Below are 18,606 nucleotides of genomic sequence, written 5' to 3' on the forward strand. Positions count from 1 at the left end.
TAACCGAATGGGTTGGTGCGTGATTACCATTCGGAATTAACAGAGAGAACATTGGTTCGAATCTCGGTGAAACACCAAAAATTAAGAAAAACATTTTTCTAATAGTGGTCGCCCCTCGGCAGGTAATGGCAAACCTCCGAGTGTATTTCTGTCATGAAAAAGCTCCTCGTAAAAATATCTGCCGTTCGGAGTCGGCTTGAAACTGTAGATCCCTCCATTTGTGGAACAACATCAAGACTCACGCCACAAATACGAGGAGGAGCTCGGCCAAACACCCAAAAAGGGTGTACGCGCCAATTATATATATTGTATATAACGCCTTTAAAATGTTGGCCACAACTGCGCCGTAATTCTGCCAACCGTAAATATTAATTTCGAGTGACTTGCTGGAGCACTTCGGTCGGTATCTCGTGAATGACTCACGGGCCTCCAATACCTCACTTGAAGCTGGTTTATCCACAAAGCACTTACACTTTACATATCCCCACAAATAAGAGTCCAAAAGTGTGATATCACACGATCTTGATGACCAATCCGGTGGTCCGAGACGAGAGATGAATTACTCAGCGAAACGACGACGCAGTAAATCCATTGTTTCACGGCAAGTAGCGGATGTATGGCAAGTACCGTCGTCCGTAGTCCAATTGGAGCCATATGTTGTGAAGATCTCGGGCTTCTATTTATAGCACTAAAAAGTCGGTTATCACGGCGTGTTAGCGTTCGCAAATCACTGTTACATTGGCGCCAGCCTCGTATCTAAAGAAGTATGGGCCCATGAATCATCTAGCCCATAGGCTGCACCAAACGATTGTTTTCAATGGATGTGAGTGAATAGCTTCGGGCTGCTCTTCAGCCCAAATAAGGCAATGCTGCTTATTTATTTGAATATTAAGCCAAAAATGGGTGTCATCGCTGGTTGCCATAAGTTGACCTGAGTCGCTATGAACAATTTTTCACAGAGCGTCGATTTTCGTAATACGATTCGTAAACGTTGCTGGGCGTAAGCCTTTCTATTACGAAATACCAATGAACACTGAAAAAAACTATGTATTTAGTTTGGCAGTAATCACGCGTGAACTACAAAAAAAACTCTATTGGAAAAAGTACCTCCAATCTGATCACCCTTTAACTACATCAAAAAAAACTCGATTGGAAAAAGTACCTCCAATCTAATTACCCTTTACATATGCATCCGCGAGAATGAGAATATTCCCTAACCTCTATAACTTCGTCGTCGCTCAAATTATCTAATTCTTCCATTTCGCCCATTCATTTGCCAATTATTGTCTTTTACCTCACTTTAGTTGACGCTAAGCATCAATTTAAGTTTTTAGCTATCAATTCCTTTCCTTAGCTATCAGGCTTAATCATTCGAGGAATATTCTTCCATACAAATCAACAAATTTTTACTGATCTGCAAATTTTAGTTAATTCAATGGTATTATTTTTCATGCGATCACGTTTTTTCATTTAATTAAATAAATTGCTTTGATTGGCTACTTTCTTGAATAATATTTTTGTATTAAGTTAAGCACAATACCTGCATGTTTGTATCCATGTTTGTACATAGGTGTATGGTATATGTATTAGTTCAATATTAGTTCAAGTTTAGGTGAAATTCTGTGCGGTGCATTCCGATGCGTACCTTTCGTATGCCATTAAACTCATACCCCAAAATGGGTTAAATGTAAGCGTAATTTGGAAACCGTTTTCAAATTATTGATGTTTTGTGGGTCACTTTCGTCTGAGTGATAGTTAAATGATCATTTCTTAATTTGAAAAGTATATTATTTTAAGTCAATTCCATCGAAATATTTTGGGAAAAAACAGTTTGCTATGGTTTACTTCACTCTTTTAATGGGTTATGAGTCAGCCAAGCGAGAGCTGTATGAGAGCAGTAAGCATTTTTCACACGTGCACTAAAAGAAGTAACTGGTCAACCAAAAAAAAAAAAAATAATTATAATAATAAAAATCAAAACTACTAACTAAAAAACTAAAGTGCTTTGCATTCGCCACAATTATTTTGCACATTCGAAATATACCCAAATACTTGTAGAATTTAACAGGAAAGCGAGAGCACCGCTGCGGCAAATGCGTCACGTATTTAAGTTAACAGCGTAAACTTTTTAATGGGTAGGTGGATCAGTGTTGCGGAAAATAGTTCCACATTTCTGTTAAGGGTACTAGTGGTCTTATATTTTGCGCTTTGGGGATACTACGTGTGATGAGCTTTAATTCGATATTTTTATCGAAAAGTTTGATATTTTTAGCAAACACTTAGATACACCAAATTCTCTTTTTAGACGAATTGTTTTGTTTCAACACAAATTTCAATATTTTCTGAATTTTTCTTGCATTTCATAGAGCAAATAGAGTGCGATTTTTCGACCCGGTAGATTTTGCTCTCGCCGTTTCTTATAAGGCTAAGTTTCAAGGGCCGGTGTTGGTTTTGAACGAAGTACACTTTTTTTAGGAAATTATTGTCATTTCTCTTTATTATCATAATACTGATATGATTCAATTACGTATAGAACAAAATTATTGTCAAAATTTTCGATGACGCTGAGGCATAATTGAGGTTCTATGCCGTTAATGTGCCGAATTATCTCGTCCTTTAGCTCTTGAATTGTTGCTGGCTTATCGATGTACACCTTTTTTTTTCAAATAATCAATAAAGAAGTCCAACAGTGTCAAATCACATGATCTTGGCGGCCAATTGACATCGCCGCGACGTGAGATTATTCATCCATCAAATTTTTCACGCAAAAGTGCCATTGTTTCGTTAGCTGTCTTACAAGTGGCACCGTCCTGTTGAAACCATATATCGTCCACATCCATATCTTCCAATTCGGGTCATAAAAAGTTCGTTATCATCTCACGATAGCGAACACACAGTAACTGTCTGACCGGCCTCATTTTGGAAAAAATACGGCCCAATGATGCCGCCGGCCCATAAACCGCACCAAATAGTCACTCTTTGTGGGTGCATTGGTTTTTCGGCAATCACTCTTGGATTATCATTCGCTCAAATGCGGCAATTCTGCTTATTGACGAATCTACTAAGGTGAAAATGTGCCTCATCACTGAAGATGATTTTCTTTGATAAGCATTTTGATTTGAACCCCCGTTTTCATAATAAGCATGCATAACTTTAACGCGTTGCTCGATTGTGTATAATTGAAAAATGTCAAATGAAATGCAGGAAAAAGCTTGACGTTTAGTTGTGGTTTCCATTCAACATCGGCCCTTGAAATTTAACCCCCTTCTATATTTAATGAATTAAAATGTGTAAGCACGAAATAAATTCTTAAGTGAATGAAAAAGAATTTTTTAATGCCCTAACTCTCTTTTTAAACGAATTTTTTGGGAGTGTATCTAACGTGCAACAAAAAAGTTGGTGTATAATATATTCACTTACAAGTCTTACTTGTAAATTTTTCAGTGCGTTCAAAAATGTATCTCCCCAAAAAGGTCAAATAATTTCGTAAAAATTTTCGTACGATGATTTATTACGATTTTCGACGTGGGTTATCGAGACACGAGTGCAAATTGATCAATTTGCCTCGACTTCTGGAGTTTAAGCACCACACTTAGCCACTGTGAAAAATGGGTACAATGAGTTCCAACGTGGCCGCGATCCTTCCAGGATGAATTTTGTGAAGGCAAAAAGCAATCGAGACTATGGGTATTACACGACGAGCTTAACCTAACAAACGTTGTTCCCGCAATAAGCACCTCAAAGCAAATGGTCGCCTGTTTTTTCGGAACATCTGGTCATTTCGTGCAAAGGTCCAAAAATCTTCCGCAGAATCTTTTTCTTAAACACTCCAAGGGACGCCTTATCGAATGTTATCATCGTCCAAGCTTCTGCACCATACGTTAGGACGAGGACCTTATAGAGGCTTTACTTAAACTTTACTACTCAATTGCCTACTTAGTCCAAAGTAGCACTTGTTGGCAAGAGAGATTCTGCTTTGAATTTCAAGGCTATGTTAACATCATCGGCAAATGCCAACAATTGTACGCTCTTATAGAAAATCGTGCCTGAGCGATTAAGTTCTGCGGCTCGCACGATTTTTTCCAACATCGACAGCGAATCACTAGGTCTTTCCTAATGCTGACGCCGCTACTGGTATTGAGCAACGTCATTTTGCGTAGCCGTATTAGTTTCGCGGGTATACCAAAATCAGACATCGCGACGTATAGGTAACTCTTTTTCGTACTGTCGAGTGCAGCTTTGAAGTGCTGATGAAAAGATGAAGAGTGTCGATTTTCGTTTCATGGGCCTTTTGGAAGACTTGGCGTATTGTGAATAGATATTTGGTTGATGGTAGACTTTCCAGGTCCACTTTTTGATAAGGTCCAATCAGTTGGTTGACGGTGGGCTTCAGCCTTTCACACAATACGCTCGCTAGAACCTTATAGGCGCTATTTAGAAGACTAACGGTAACCAAGATTGGCACAGATTGCAGGATCATCCTTCTTATAGATTGAGCAGAGTACACTTAAATTTCAATGGGCGGGCTTGCTTTCATTTGACCAAGCCGGCAGTCCGATGGCTCACGCGGCTTTGTTTTTCTTTAGGCGCGTTATCACTAGAGAAAACTTAAACCACCACTACAGAAACTTGAAAAAGTGAATTCTTAGTTGTACCTACACAACAAAAAATTTTGATTTTCGCGCTCATGTTGAAAAGCAAAAACAACTATCTCATTTTGTGTTGATGCTTGAAGTGTGCACATGAGTGGAAAAAATGAGCATGGGCCAGAATTTAATAGTGCAGTTAATTGAGTGCCTAAAAAACGAACGAAAAAATGAAAAATATAAACAAAATCGAAAAAACCGTGAGATAGGAATAAATAAGCCGAGGGCCTGCCATGAAATATTTTTCAAGTATGTGAAGTGCTTGTAACTTTGTTCTGAGGCAGGAAATTTTAAAGTAGCAGATTACCTGGAGTTTGGCGTTATCGCGTCTAGCATTAAGGATACCTATAAAATTTCGAAAAAGTTTTTTTTTTTTCAAAAATGTTAATATAATCCTTTAGGATATGTCAAAAAAATTTTAGAACGTAAATTTAAGTATTTCTTATATTATAGATCGTCAACCGTGACGACTCTATTCTTTGCGTTCCAGCGCTGGGAGAGGAGTTTTCATGTATTCAAACTTTAGACGCGTTTTTCTCAAAACTATATTTTCGAATTGGTGTACACGATAACTCGAAGAGTTATTGACGATCTCCCTGAAATTTTGCACTCATCTTTTTTAAGATATTACTTTCTATGTGAATTTACAATTCGAAGCAATTTTTTTTTAATTCCATTTTTGTTTCATTCATATAGAAATTATGACATTAATAAACAAAAAAATGTTAGGTTTTTTGTATTCAGGTCACTGACGCCAATGCTACAATGCTCGCCGGTTGAGAAGCCCCGCCCGAACTTCCTGGAAGAATTGAGTGTAGATCCGCCATTTTAAGTGATTAAAATAAAAGAAAAATTTATATTATTTTAATGTATAAATAAACTGTATGCCAATTTTGAAAAAAATATATTGACTTCTTCATTTTATATAATTTTAATGAAAATCAGGAAAAATATGGCCGTTTACCGGTATTTGTCCTCTTAGTGCATTTTTCTTACAATTGCAGGCGTTACGAATTCGATAATATAACGTTTGTGCCCTACTTTACCTTCTAATCGCATCTGTCTTTCGAGTAGCACTGATTTTCGAATCACAAAGCAGAGTTTCGATATCTATTGCGTATACAACGCATCCACTAGATGTTTTGTTTTTAGCAATGAAGGTATTTCTGCTACGTAAAAGCTGCTTAGAAGAACTTTTATTTGTTGTAAAGCTACAGGACTCCTTATTTCCAAGCGCACACAAAAAAATAGAAGAGCAGCCGTAGCTACTAATTTACTCCTCACAAATTGCTTCTTGGCCGCTTTGCCTGTGTCTGTACACGAATACATACATAGATACTTCGAGATACATAATAGTTGTAATTTGTTCTTCATCCCAATTAGTGTTGCTCTCCTATTTGCTTACTAGTTTTCCACAATTCATGACTTGCCCTCCTTAGCTCCTCATTCTCGTTTGCACTGGTTTTTTTATTCAGTGTCTACTCTCCTATTGAATTCACACAAGCTCATACTTTTTGCTCTTGCCGCCCACTTAGTGTTGCCATACGCTTCAACATATCCTCACATTCTTATCCATTCGCCCTTTTTCTTGCTGTTTTATCTAACTATTTTGTATTTACACCAGTATTCACCTTCTTTATATGATTTTCTACTTTTCTCGCTTGCCGCTTTCTTTTCTCTTCCCCATGCCGCACGCTTCCCCTAACATTTGTAATTATGGGATCAAGTGGGCATGGCTAATCGATTTTAACCCCTGGCTGTGCTGAAACCGCCGCTCTTCACTGCCAGTTGTATGCCCTGTGAATGTGTTTGTGAGTGTTTTACTGGTTTGTGGGAATTTAGCAGTGTTGGTTTCCTGCCTTGTCTATGCTGCGCTCGGGGTTGCTCAGACAAAGCGTGCGATTTACAGAAATTAAAATCCTCTTATCCCTTTTCGTGCTGGTGGTAAGGAACAATCGAAGCAACCAGCCAACCAAACACGTAGCTCCTAAATCTATGTGGCTGGTCGCCAAGCTGACTGACTTTTTTCTTGCGGGTAATCGATGACGGTAATAAATGTAATTATTAATTATGTACGCTACTCTTCCTTACATTCACCCCCATTGGGGTGCGTCGTCCTGCTGTTGATCTTCTTGACCATATTGCACGCGTCATCTGCGCGCTGGCCAATTTTCTTTTATTTTTCTTTCGGTGGGTAATCGAGGGCAATGACGCAAGGAAAATGGAATCAAACACATGTGGGCCTACCCGTAAAATGTTTACCCATATTTTTGCTTTCATTGATAAACATATGTAGGCATGTATGTATGTATATTTGGGTGTTTGATGCGCAGCGGAAATTTAAAATAATAGTGCAGTGCTTGCAAACATATTTACTTTTATTATTACGGTAATCAATATGCTCACTCCTTTTCAAATTATACTCGTTTTCGAAAGTTTTAAAATAATCCTTGAAATTTTCATTAATGTATGTACGTGCAGGTCCTCCCCAATTTTCTACAAAATATACTCATACACTTCCCACTGATAATTAGCCGCATAATATTCATATGCCTCTTTGAAATTTTCTCCACGTGTCCTTAATTTGATTATTATTATTTTTTTGTGGAATTTTAATATTATTGTATAATTGCAGACTTAGGATCGAAATTTAATAGTTGAGAATTTAAATATTTCCTATTAAATCCCACATCCAATAATTTAAATTTTTTTATTTTTTATTTCCAGTTTAAAGCCGCCGCCCAAGGACGGCGTCACCAAAAGTAATCCATCGAAACGTCATCGCGAACGCCTCAACGCCGAATTGGATTTGTTGGCGTCGTTGCTGCCATTCGAACAAAATATTCTCAGCAAATTGGATCGACTGAGCATTTTAAGGCTGTCTGTTAGTTATTTAAGAACAAAAAGTTACTTTCAAGGTATGTTTCTTATATTATTGAAATGTTTTTACTTGCACAGACTTTATAAGGCATGCGGTTCAAAGGCAATTCATCTGAGTTCCTAGTTTGGAGATGAAGTTTCTAGTTTCAAAATGAATCGTTTACCAATGTAGTCTGCTACTGCGGAATGACGCTGAGTTATTTTACTCAGATTGCAGATAATTTCTTCTCTTCAGTATTTTTCTTTATTTTTCGGAGCCAGCCGCTTTTAGCATATACTCAATTTTTGCCTACTTCCAACAAGTCTGCAATTTTCTTGTTATTTAAAACCAAAAGGAGCTCGAAGCAAAGTTAATCGCTTTCTTGTCAACTTCTTGTCTCGATTGAAATTTAAATTTGAAAGGGTCGAGCCAATGAGCACCAAGAGATTTGGTGGCTCCTAAAACACTCAGGCTAAAAAGCCTATTATATTTAGAACTCTGAAAAGTCAAGAAGAAAAGGAGAAAAGTATTAGAGAAAGAGATAGGTAAGATTAGAGACAGAGACAAAGGTTCTGGGAGAATTTTCCAGATTCTTTGGCAAATCTGTAAATATCCGCCCCCTCCAAGCGAGACAGGCATATCGGGTCAATGATTACTTTTTGTGTCGCCTACTTTTCTATAATTTAGAAGATGACCTTGACGACCTTTAGATTTCATTTTCAAAGCACTTTCACATGAAGTTGAGTCTCTTGCCTTAATTCTGTTGAGATATTCATTCTAGGAAATCCACCAGTGGTCTGCAAACCATGTTTGCCCAACGTCAGTAGAATATATGAAGCGGTTTAACATTTAGATTCAACCTGATAGCAATGCCCTGAACTACCTGAACTTTATGTAATTCATTGAACTGCAACTCTTGCCCCACTTAACGATGAATAGCCACAGCAACTTCAGTGTGCGACATTAACGTGTGCAGGCTAGACAGCTTTCGATACCAGGATCGTAGGTGGGTAGTCGAATTTGCTGAAGTACCAGTCTGGCACTCCCCAAGTAGCACTAAAGCCCCGTTTTGATACCATTATGAGAGCACCAACGGGCAGATATCTACAGCCAACCAGAGCTGTTGATGTAACGGAGAACCAGTGACCTTATTCGTCCACCTTCCAAGCCCGGACATTAACAGAGGCACTGCTTAACAGTCTCATTCTCTGAAAGATTGCCACAATGTCTGCAACGGGGATCAAATGGTAAACCTAACTTTTCTGCGGGTGTGTCGATCGTGCAATGACTAGTTGGGAAATTGAATGGCGTGGAGTCCCCAGAACTTTCTGAGTCCTCCGTATATTGTACTGGGGCCAACGGTTTTTCAAAATAGCACAAGAAGAATTGAAGCTCCATCTATTCTACGCTTTCCTGAGAAATAAGTTATGAGATTCACCTTTAACAACAGTCAAAGGAGCCCATGACCGGGTATGAGATCTCTAAGACCAATTCAGTCGACTCCTTACTGCCAAGCTCGTATGCAATTTCATTTCCATGAACCCAGATCGACGAAATTGCACCTGCACAACAAAGATATTTGACCTCCTCCTTGCAGGAGTTGACTAGTTAGGATCTACACCATCTTGCCATCAGAGCCTTGATAGCGGCTTGACTATCATAAAAATGTTAATATCTCCCTCGCTCTGACGTTCGCTAAGCATTTTACTTGACTGTAGGATCGCAAAGACTTCTGCTTGAAAAACATTAGCAGTACTCGGCAATTTTAATTAAACAGATAAATTGGCTGACTTAGAGAAAACAACTGCTCTAACTCCCGATTCCATCTTGAAGTCATCAGTGAAGCCAGAGGTACCAGCTTTGGTACAGATCTTCCTCTCGTTCGAATCCCGCCTACTTGGAAAGATTGGCCTGGCACGACCCTCAAACTTCAATTTGCGGGTAGAGGGATCTGTACGAAGTTCAGAGAAATACGATGTTAGCTGCCTAATAATGCTGCCATGTCCCTTCGTGCAGACAGGGCAGGTGTTTGCAATGCCCTGCTGCATTCTCGCTGCGTAACTTACAACTCGGCTCATCATCTCGAGCGAGGATGGGCTAGGGTGCTCTAGGAACCCCCTGTAGTTCTGCCTTCTCAGTATATTTGAGAGGAGGTAGCCAGCAATAACTATATTATCATTCCACGTGCTAAGGGGTGCCCTGTTTGAGTAGCGGGGTAGATCTTTCAATGATATTATATATTCAGTGTAGAGTTATTCCACATCGCTTCTCACACCAGACTTATGACAAGAGTCTTATAAGTAATTCCTCAAAAGTAGATTTAGAGTAAGAAAAATCAAAGTCTAAGGAATAAGAATAAGCATTAAGTTGAGCTAGCGTCCTCCTAAAAGTAGCATTCATCCCGTAAAGAGTTTTAGCTGCATTCACAAAAAACAATTAATTACAACGGAAAATGTGTGAGGGAACACTAAAATAAATTTTCTTGAGCGGATGTGAACAATCTGTTGAGCCCGCACAAATATCAAAGATAACACAGAACACATCGACAACAGAACACGCCTTGACTCAGAGGACATGAGATTTATTAATAAGCAATGACAGCAAGAGGAGGGATAGGGATCAATGAATTTCAAAGCAAAGCATAGCGCTCAAAAGCTCTGTGAACAGACACTAAACTATTAATACATGTAGTTTGCATGAAAACTGCTTACCGCACATTCTAACCTGGACCTTTTGTGTTTACATAATGAATTGGAAGGTCTTAGTTCTGACAAAATCCAGGATCTTGTACAATTTTTGAAAAGTACACACTGGTTTTAGGGAGATATATAGTGAAGGGCGGGTTATAGTGGATAACCGCTTCAATCTAACCTAACCTATTGTAACCTGGACCAAACTGAGGACGAGTTAGGGAGAATTAGGGTTTGAGAGTTAGGAATCAGAAAACGAAGAACTATTTCACGAATAAAAGCTAAAATTCCGAACGATTCAGAAGATATATACTTTATGTGAGTGGTGAAGTTGAGCTTCGAGTCAAAATAAACACCCACGTCGTTTAATTCACTAATAGCCTTTAGCAAATGTCTTTGCAAACCAAATGACTGTCTGGTATTTGCTCGCTTTATCATATTTATTGGTTGTCATTGTTATCACCCTTTGCTTTGTGGAGAATATTAATCAGCATGGAAGCACCAAGAAAGTTCTCTTTGACTCATTTGAGTGATCTTTATCGCTAAGAGGTGTGGAGGCTTCCACATTCAATTCAAAGTAGTACCACTCTCACTTACTTTAACCTGCACCCATTAAAAGCATGACACTTACTGAGGTTTATAATAGACCTCTTCGATTACCCAACGCTAGCAAGTGGTAAAAATTACAATTAGTAATAGTAAGACCGTGTTAATACAGGGAAAAATTTGTTGCTTCAACTCGTTACTTGTGATGCTCGTGCTCTGTCAACACACTTCGAGACAACAACGAGACTTTTCTAAGTTGTTGTTGACTGTAACAAAAGGTTAACAAATGCCAGGTATGTGAGCAGGAAGGGCAACATTAAAAGAGAATTCGGAAAGTTAAATCAACAAAAGTCTATCTGTATGAACGCGAACTAATGAAACTCTCTTGAAATGGAGTTGGCAGCATTGAAAATTGTGAGTTTCATAAGGTACAACCATACTCGTCTAGCTTTCATAAGCAAATTTTTCATCAAGTGAGCAGCGCCCAGAGATAGGGAGTAGAGAAGTGGCGAATCGAAGACGCCTATTTTCATCAACTTTTTTTTGTGGAACAGACTAGCAAGCATAGCATTCATATACAATTAAGTCCATTGTACTGCACTCGCGTTCCCTTTTTAATTTTCTTTAAATCTACTCGACCTCCGAAGAAATCTGAGTAGATCGTGTGGTGTCAAGGAGCAAAGGTGGTCGCTTCTTAATACATCAGTGTCAAAGACCTCAAACCTGATTCGAGCGAAGGCTGGGCAGACGCACAGAAAGTGGTCCGCCGTCTCATCTTTCTCTCCACATGCTGCGCAGAGTGCACTGTCTGAGATGCCCACCATTTTCCATGTGCTTTGCCCATAGAAAGTGGCCCGCCATCAGTCCAACCAGCCGAATACAGTCCCCTCTGCTAAGTGACAGGAGGAACTGTGATAGTCGATCGGAGATGACAGTTAACATCAGTTGTTTTCATCTGCAGCCTCTCTCAGCCTGCCAAGGTCGCTTGTAGGTTAAAGTAACTCATTTGCTAACCGTGGCTTTGATGGCTGCAGAAGGGATTACGAAACCTATGATTATAAAACCGTACAGACCAGATACATATATTTACTTAAAAATAGTTCTTGCATCCTAGAACAAAGAGCGAATAGTAGGACGCAATTCTCGAATTTTCTTTGCTTAGCAAAATCGTGGTCGAGTAGGCTGTAAATACTATTTAACTCAGTAGGAGGCGAAAAATTGTAGTAGTTTTATTTGACTGTTTTGACGTTAAATGGATTGTAAAATCATAAAGTCTTGTGAGGAACATCGAAGCCAATCTGTTGAAGAACTTCGGGAAAATCAGCAGAACCACAAATAGCATGGAAAACAAATATAAAAGACTGAAGGCCACATCTATTGACAAGGCACACCAGATTTATTAGGCACACCAAGCACTGTAGGAAGGTTGTGGATCGGAGAAAAGAAGAGGTTGCAGAGCGAGTCGAATAAAAATTCGTTGTAGCCCTTCAATATTAAAGCGATACGGCATCACCGGCCGTATTAGCGTTGTGTTCGCTCATATTTGCTTCAAGAACTGTACAGATGAAGGGGTAGCAGAGCCTATGTGGCCTTCTTATTAGGGGCCTGCCCAAAAAATCTATTGTAGCTGCTTTCTGTTTAACAGGTTCTTTTTTTTTGTAATAAAAAGTTTGTAAGTTTGTAATACTGCCACAAACAGACATATGCAAGTATACAAGGGTGTGCTATATCTTGACAAAGTTTTTCCAAAGCACTTTCCTTAATTTAATGCAACAAATTCAAAACAAATATAACGACAAAAACCTGCAGATTAGCCCAACTTTAGCCAAACACTTTTACCGCGGGCCAGATGGTCACAGAGGTCATTCACTTACACGTTCTGGACCATTAACTCTTTCCCAGGGTGAACTGCGACAATGAACAAATGACCAAAACACAAAGCAAACAAACAAACAATGAGTGAGGCAAGGAAAAGGGTAGCTAGCGGAAGGGAAAGTGAAGAAAGGGACATATTCGAGCATACACAAGCCGTAGGAACACTGAACGCCCGAGCGACACGCGCCTCGAAGCAAACAAACAACAGATAGCAAGGCGGTCAGAGCGAACAAGAAAAAGAAAAACAGGACGCACGGACGCGTGGCGAGTACATTAAAATCGTATCAAAATAGTAAATATTTATGTTGTTGTCGGTCTACCTACCGGTCAAACTGAAAAATGCAGAAATGTCAGAAAAAAAAAAACGAAAACTTTGCCCACATACACAATACAGGTTAGGGTTAGAAACGTAGCCAGCGTTGGTGCAAATTCCAAAAGATCCACGGGGATAGAAAATATTGTACAAAAGATTCCGGTTGTAAGTAAACAAAACTTGAAGTAAATTAAGGAAACATTAAGCGGTTAAGACCAAAATGCGTGGAGGTGAAGAGGCGAAGACTTGAAGGATGTCAAATGTTTGAGGAACATTCATTTCTTTCCAAAGTTTTGCCTGTAATTTTTATTGACTTTGAAAATTAAGGGGCACGCATGCGCCACGTGCCATAGATTTGCCAAAGACAGCGAACGCAATGAACGCAAGCGAAGTAGCGCGACAGGATGTGCGGCGACAATTACAAAGAGGACAAACGCGCTGCTGTTGCTGCTACTGAAACACATTTGTTGTTTTTGTAACATTCTATTTAGCAAGCCGTTATTGTTTTATATGCTTCGCAAACGATGAACGCCCTTGCACGATTGACCGCTAATTGTCAAAATATTTACCCGACAACTGTGGCAGATCTGAATGGCAAATGGTGGTAGCGCATAACTGCACGAACGCTGTTCGAGTAATCAATATTTTTGGTACGACATTTTTTTCCCCGTTATTTGAATTGGCAAAGTCGCCATTCGACACGTGATCGAGTAATTTATTAAAGCGGCGACATTATACACTCAGGTTGCCAGCACTTCATTTACTTAGGTGCCATTCAATTCACTCGCCTGCGCACACACCACTCTTCACCTCACTCATGCCAAGCCAACTATCTGCTGCTGCTACTCACATCATTGTAATCTTCAAACGCCCCCACCCCACCATCCACGTTGAACTATTGAGCCATTAAGTTGTCAATAAGGATTTCTTTCTTGCTCTGCCTGTGTGCCTGTGTGCCTGTGCGTCGATGTGTAGGTGTGTATGTGTGTTTACTCTGAAAGAGTTGAGCAAAATGCTGAAATGAATACCACTAAAGCTGATTTGACTGGCTAAAGCTGTCCATTGGCCATTTGTGGTCGTTTGGTTTAACTCTTTTAGTTTGTCATTGCTCCTCTTATTTGATTATTTATTTGCTCTAATGTCATTAATCTTAATAACAATGCAATTAATTGAATTACTGTTAGTTGACAGTTGATTGAAGGTGCGTGTGAGGGCATAGAATCGCATATCTGAGGAAGGATGTAGAGTTGCAATAAAACTTGAGGAGCCATAAAAGTAAAAAACACGTTGTTTTCAATTAATTAATTTTTTATGTCTTATTTTGGTGTTTCTCAAGACATTAAAAATAATTGCTTATACAATTAGGCAAAGTGCCCTTTTTCAATATATTCTTTCGAGTATCTGTTTTTCATAAAATATTAATACATATTACCTTTGTGTTACGAGCGTAATGAATATAAATTATAGATTTTGGTTCTTCGAAGCTTCATCCTGAATTTTAGCTATTTCTTTCCAGCAGAATCAACAGTGAAATAAAGAAAAGAAAACATGGATGGATAGGGCATACTCAGGCCCGACGAGAGGGGGTGGGATCGGGGACTTTTTATCCCGGGCCCGGAGTTCTCAGAGGGGCCCGGACTCGAGAGTAATTCCGAATTATATGAATTAGACATAATTGGAAAGCGGCCGCATTTGCAATTTTCCCCCGGGGCCCGGATATGCTCTCCACGGCCCTGGGCATACTCTGCGAAAGCCTTATGAGGAAATGTTGCATGCTGCCTTGACTTGGAACCCGCAAGCAACGAAAAGAAGTGGCAGACCATTGATGACTTGGCGAAGAACTATCCACAATGAAACTGGAAAATCGTTTAAAGAACTGAGATGTATATCTAGAAATAGAAATGTTTTGAAAAATTTTGTTGAATTCTTAAGCTCCTAAAGGAGTATGGAATAATAACAAAAATAGCTGTGATAAGCTGTGGCCCAAAATAAATTTTTTCCCTCCCTTTATTTTATACATTTGTCTGTTGAAAGGCTGAAGCCCACCATCAACCAACTGATTGAACCTGGAAAATCCACAATCGACCAGATACGAGTATTCACAATACGCAAAGTCTTGGAGAAAACCCATGAAAAGAGAATCAACACACAACATCTTTTTGTCGATTTTAAAGCTGCATTCGAAACGAGTTGCCTATACGCCGTGATGCCCGAATTTGGTATCCCCGCAAAATTAATACGGCAATACGAAATGCTCAATAGCAGCATCGTCATCAGAATTGGGAAGGACCGAGACGTTTGATACCAAACGACGTGATGTGACTTCTTTAACCTGATATTGGAGCCGGAGAACTTAATCGCTCAGCCACAATTTTCTATTAGAGTGTACAGTTGTTGGCGAACGCCGATGATATTGACATTATCGGCCCTAGCAACCACGCGGTTAGTTCTGCCTTTTCCTGGATAAAAAAGCAAAGCGAATGGGTCTGGCGGTGAACGAGGATAAAACGAAGTAACTCCTACCATCAAACCAACAGTAGGCGAACTTGCGTATCGGCATCCACGACACTGTTGACAGTTATGATTTCGAGGTTGTACGAGTCTTCATTTATTTAGGAACCAGCATTAACACCGATAATAATGGCAGCCTTGAAATCCAACGAAGAATCTCTCTTGTCAACAAGTGATACTTGGGACTAAGTACACAATTGAGTAGCAAAGTCCTCTCTTCATGAATAAATTCAACACTCTAAAAGGCTCTAATCATGCCCGTCGTAACGTATGGCGCAGAAGTTTGGACGATGATAATATTCGAGTGTTTGAGGGAAAGATTTTGCGTAAGAGTTTTGGACCTTTGCACATTGGTGGCGTCGAGTATCGCAGGCAATGGAACGATGAGCTGTATGAGCGTTACGATGACATAGACATAGTGCAGCGAATAAAGATCCAACGGCTTCGTTGGCTGGGTCATGTCGACCGAATGAATACAAACGCTCCGGATCTAAAAGTATTCGTGATGGTACCAGCTGGTGGTAGCATAGGAAGAGGCAATCCTCCTCTACGTTGGAAATATCAGGTGGAGAAGAGCTTGGCTTCACTTGGTGTATGCAACTGACGCCGGTTAGCCCAAGAAAGAAACGACGCGCGCGTTTGCGAACGTAGCAATTGATGAATTGGTTTGATTAGGAGGTGGTATGTCTGCGGTGAACAAAACATATAGTGGTGGACCTAAAATGATTCCTTGTGCAACTACAGCTGTCATTTGATGAATATCTAATGATCAATGATGAAACTAAAACGTTCGAAAAATTACATATTAGAGCCCTTTGCTTAAGGGGGGACCCTCATTTATCGGGTCAAAAAAATCGATTTTTTGGAAATAATTTTAATCTATTCTACAACTATTTAAGAATATACCTTCAAAATTTCAAGTCGATATCTGTATTTTTGAAGGAGTGACAAAATTTTTAACAGGACGCGACGGGTGGCCTGATCGCCTGTATCCAAAACTTTAAACGCGTTTTTCTCGAAACATCATTTTTCGATTTTGTGTACACAATTGAGAACGCTGTATTGAACCAATCAGGCTTTACAATAGCTCATTTTAAAGATAATTAAATTGTTTTCAATGTGACATTAAGTGTTTTTTAAAAAAAAAAGAGTTTCATATTTTTTTGTAATTTTAAAGTCAATTTTTATGCATGAAAAATCACTTTTAACATAAAACTGGGTAAAAAATATCAATTTCGACATTTTTTTTTAAATCAAAATGTCACATCGAAGGTATTATCCTAAAGTTTTAAAAAAAATTTGGTTTTTTTATTTCAGAAAAAAATTCAGAGCGCTAGAATGTACACAGATAGAATGAGGTGCCATGGACGAGGTGTATATTTCCATACTTAAAATGTTTTTTTTCTTCTCCGAACATTTTTGTAGACAGCCAAGACATTTATTAAAGTACTTTATGAATTACAAAACGTTTGAAGTTATTTTACCTGAGAAAAAAATTCCCAAAAATGATGCATTTTTCGACCGTCTAAATGAGGGTCCCCCCTTAACACATCTGCTATGTTTCTGCAGCTATTATATTTGGCGTCTCGATTTGCCACTTCTCTCATCACTATCTCGTGACTCAGAACTGGGCTATGTGGACTTGAGAAAAAATGTTCATTTGAAAGCAAAAACAAATTTATCGAGCAGGATTCGCCACTGACGTGTGTGGTTATACCTCCATTTCATGAGAGTCTCCTTAGACCACGTTCACACAGGGAGACTTTTGTTGCTTCAACATTGAGATTCTCGTTCGGTTTTGCTCGCCGTGTTCTAATAGCTCCCAATTGTTAGTTTTTAGTACTGTACCTGTATGAATGTAGTCTTACTAATACTCATTAAGTGCTTCCAAACAAATTCAATTATTTTATATAGCTTGTTTCCCATCGGACGCGTTCGCAGGTGGCGAATCGGAGAATGCTCGGCAGATATGCAGGCTAAGTGGGAAATAAAATACCACTCGCAGACTGAATCGAGCAAAACACCTGTTTGGAGGTGGTGATAGTATTCTGTCACCAAGCAAACCATCGAATCCGAAAGCGTTTATCTTTAATCGTGCGGCTTATCGGTCAGCGTCTGTTTTCCAGGTTAGAAGCGGCTGAACCACTCTGCACTTAAGTACCCGAAACAGGCAGTTGACGACCTGCCGGAATCTGAGTTCAGTACGATGCCGACAATACGTCTCTGGAAACTTTTTGAATTGATGATGTGAGTTGGTAGCTATAGTGACTGTCCCATTAGTATGGGGAATGCTACCCCACAGAAACCGCGGTTCAGATATTACCTTGAAGTGCAATACGTTCTCAGTTCGTCGAAATTCAGTTGGTGGTTCAATTAAGGATCAGCTTGCTCCCTGTTAACGCTGACCCAGCTCTGAACACGTGCACCCATAAAGTATTGTGTCAACCCTCGCGTCGGCCTCCCTGCATATTGCAATGCTAACCATGGGGTCATAGAGGCGACTATACGTACGAACTGGGATAGCGACTTCAATGGGGGACCCAACTACATAAACACTCAACAACTACAATAAAAATCGGTGATGAACTTTATGAAAGCAACAACTGAGCATCTCTGCAAGGACATGCAGACCGTCTCCATTTCGAAGAAATACATATAGTGGAGCGCCCGGGGGTTTTGACCTCGGATCTCATAGGTACTGAATGAATTGCCATGTAACCAACAAGATTTTCTTTTGTATGCTCTAAATTGTAACTTCTACCAATATTATATTGTGCAATTAATTTTTTCATTGTTTAAACAAAAAAATATGAAAAATTAATATATTGGAGCATAATATTTAGTTGGAAATAATTTTTTTTTAGCTCTACGTTAAATTTTACTTAAATAGATAAAGACAAACATCTTCCCAACGTTCCATTTTATTTCAAGGGTCGAAGAGACCTTGAGCAGGTAGTCAAACTTGAAGAGGGGAACGACAGCTGCGGCGTACTATGAATTTGTTCTGGCTAAATCAGTTATAAGTGACACGTGTTGAGTGAATGTTGTGAATACGTAATAGTGAAAATTTTGGGATTTTATTTAAAACTTCCAAAATTTTGCAAAAGTGTTTAGTTATCGGAGCAACTTGAAAACCTCGCATATTTCTGACGCAAGTTTCACGAA

The 18,606-nt window shown here is 39.3% G+C and overlaps 1 protein-coding gene across 1 annotated transcript in view; it reads left to right on the forward strand.

Moving 5' to 3' along the window:
- Window positions 1-18,606, forward strand: part of LOC129235913 (uncharacterized) — a 202,275-nt gene that overhangs the window by 78,304 nt on the left and 105,365 nt on the right. The window contains exon 2 of the mRNA XM_054869987.1: window positions 7,374-7,564. Coding sequence (XP_054725962.1) covers window positions 7,374-7,564 — 191 coding nt within the window. The remainder of the gene's footprint in view (window positions 1-7,373; window positions 7,565-18,606) is intronic.

Source organism: Anastrepha obliqua, chromosome 1, assembly GCF_027943255.1.
Source record: "Anastrepha obliqua isolate idAnaObli1 chromosome 1, idAnaObli1_1.0, whole genome shotgun sequence".
NCBI classification, from domain to species: domain Eukaryota; kingdom Metazoa; phylum Arthropoda; class Insecta; order Diptera; family Tephritidae; genus Anastrepha; species Anastrepha obliqua.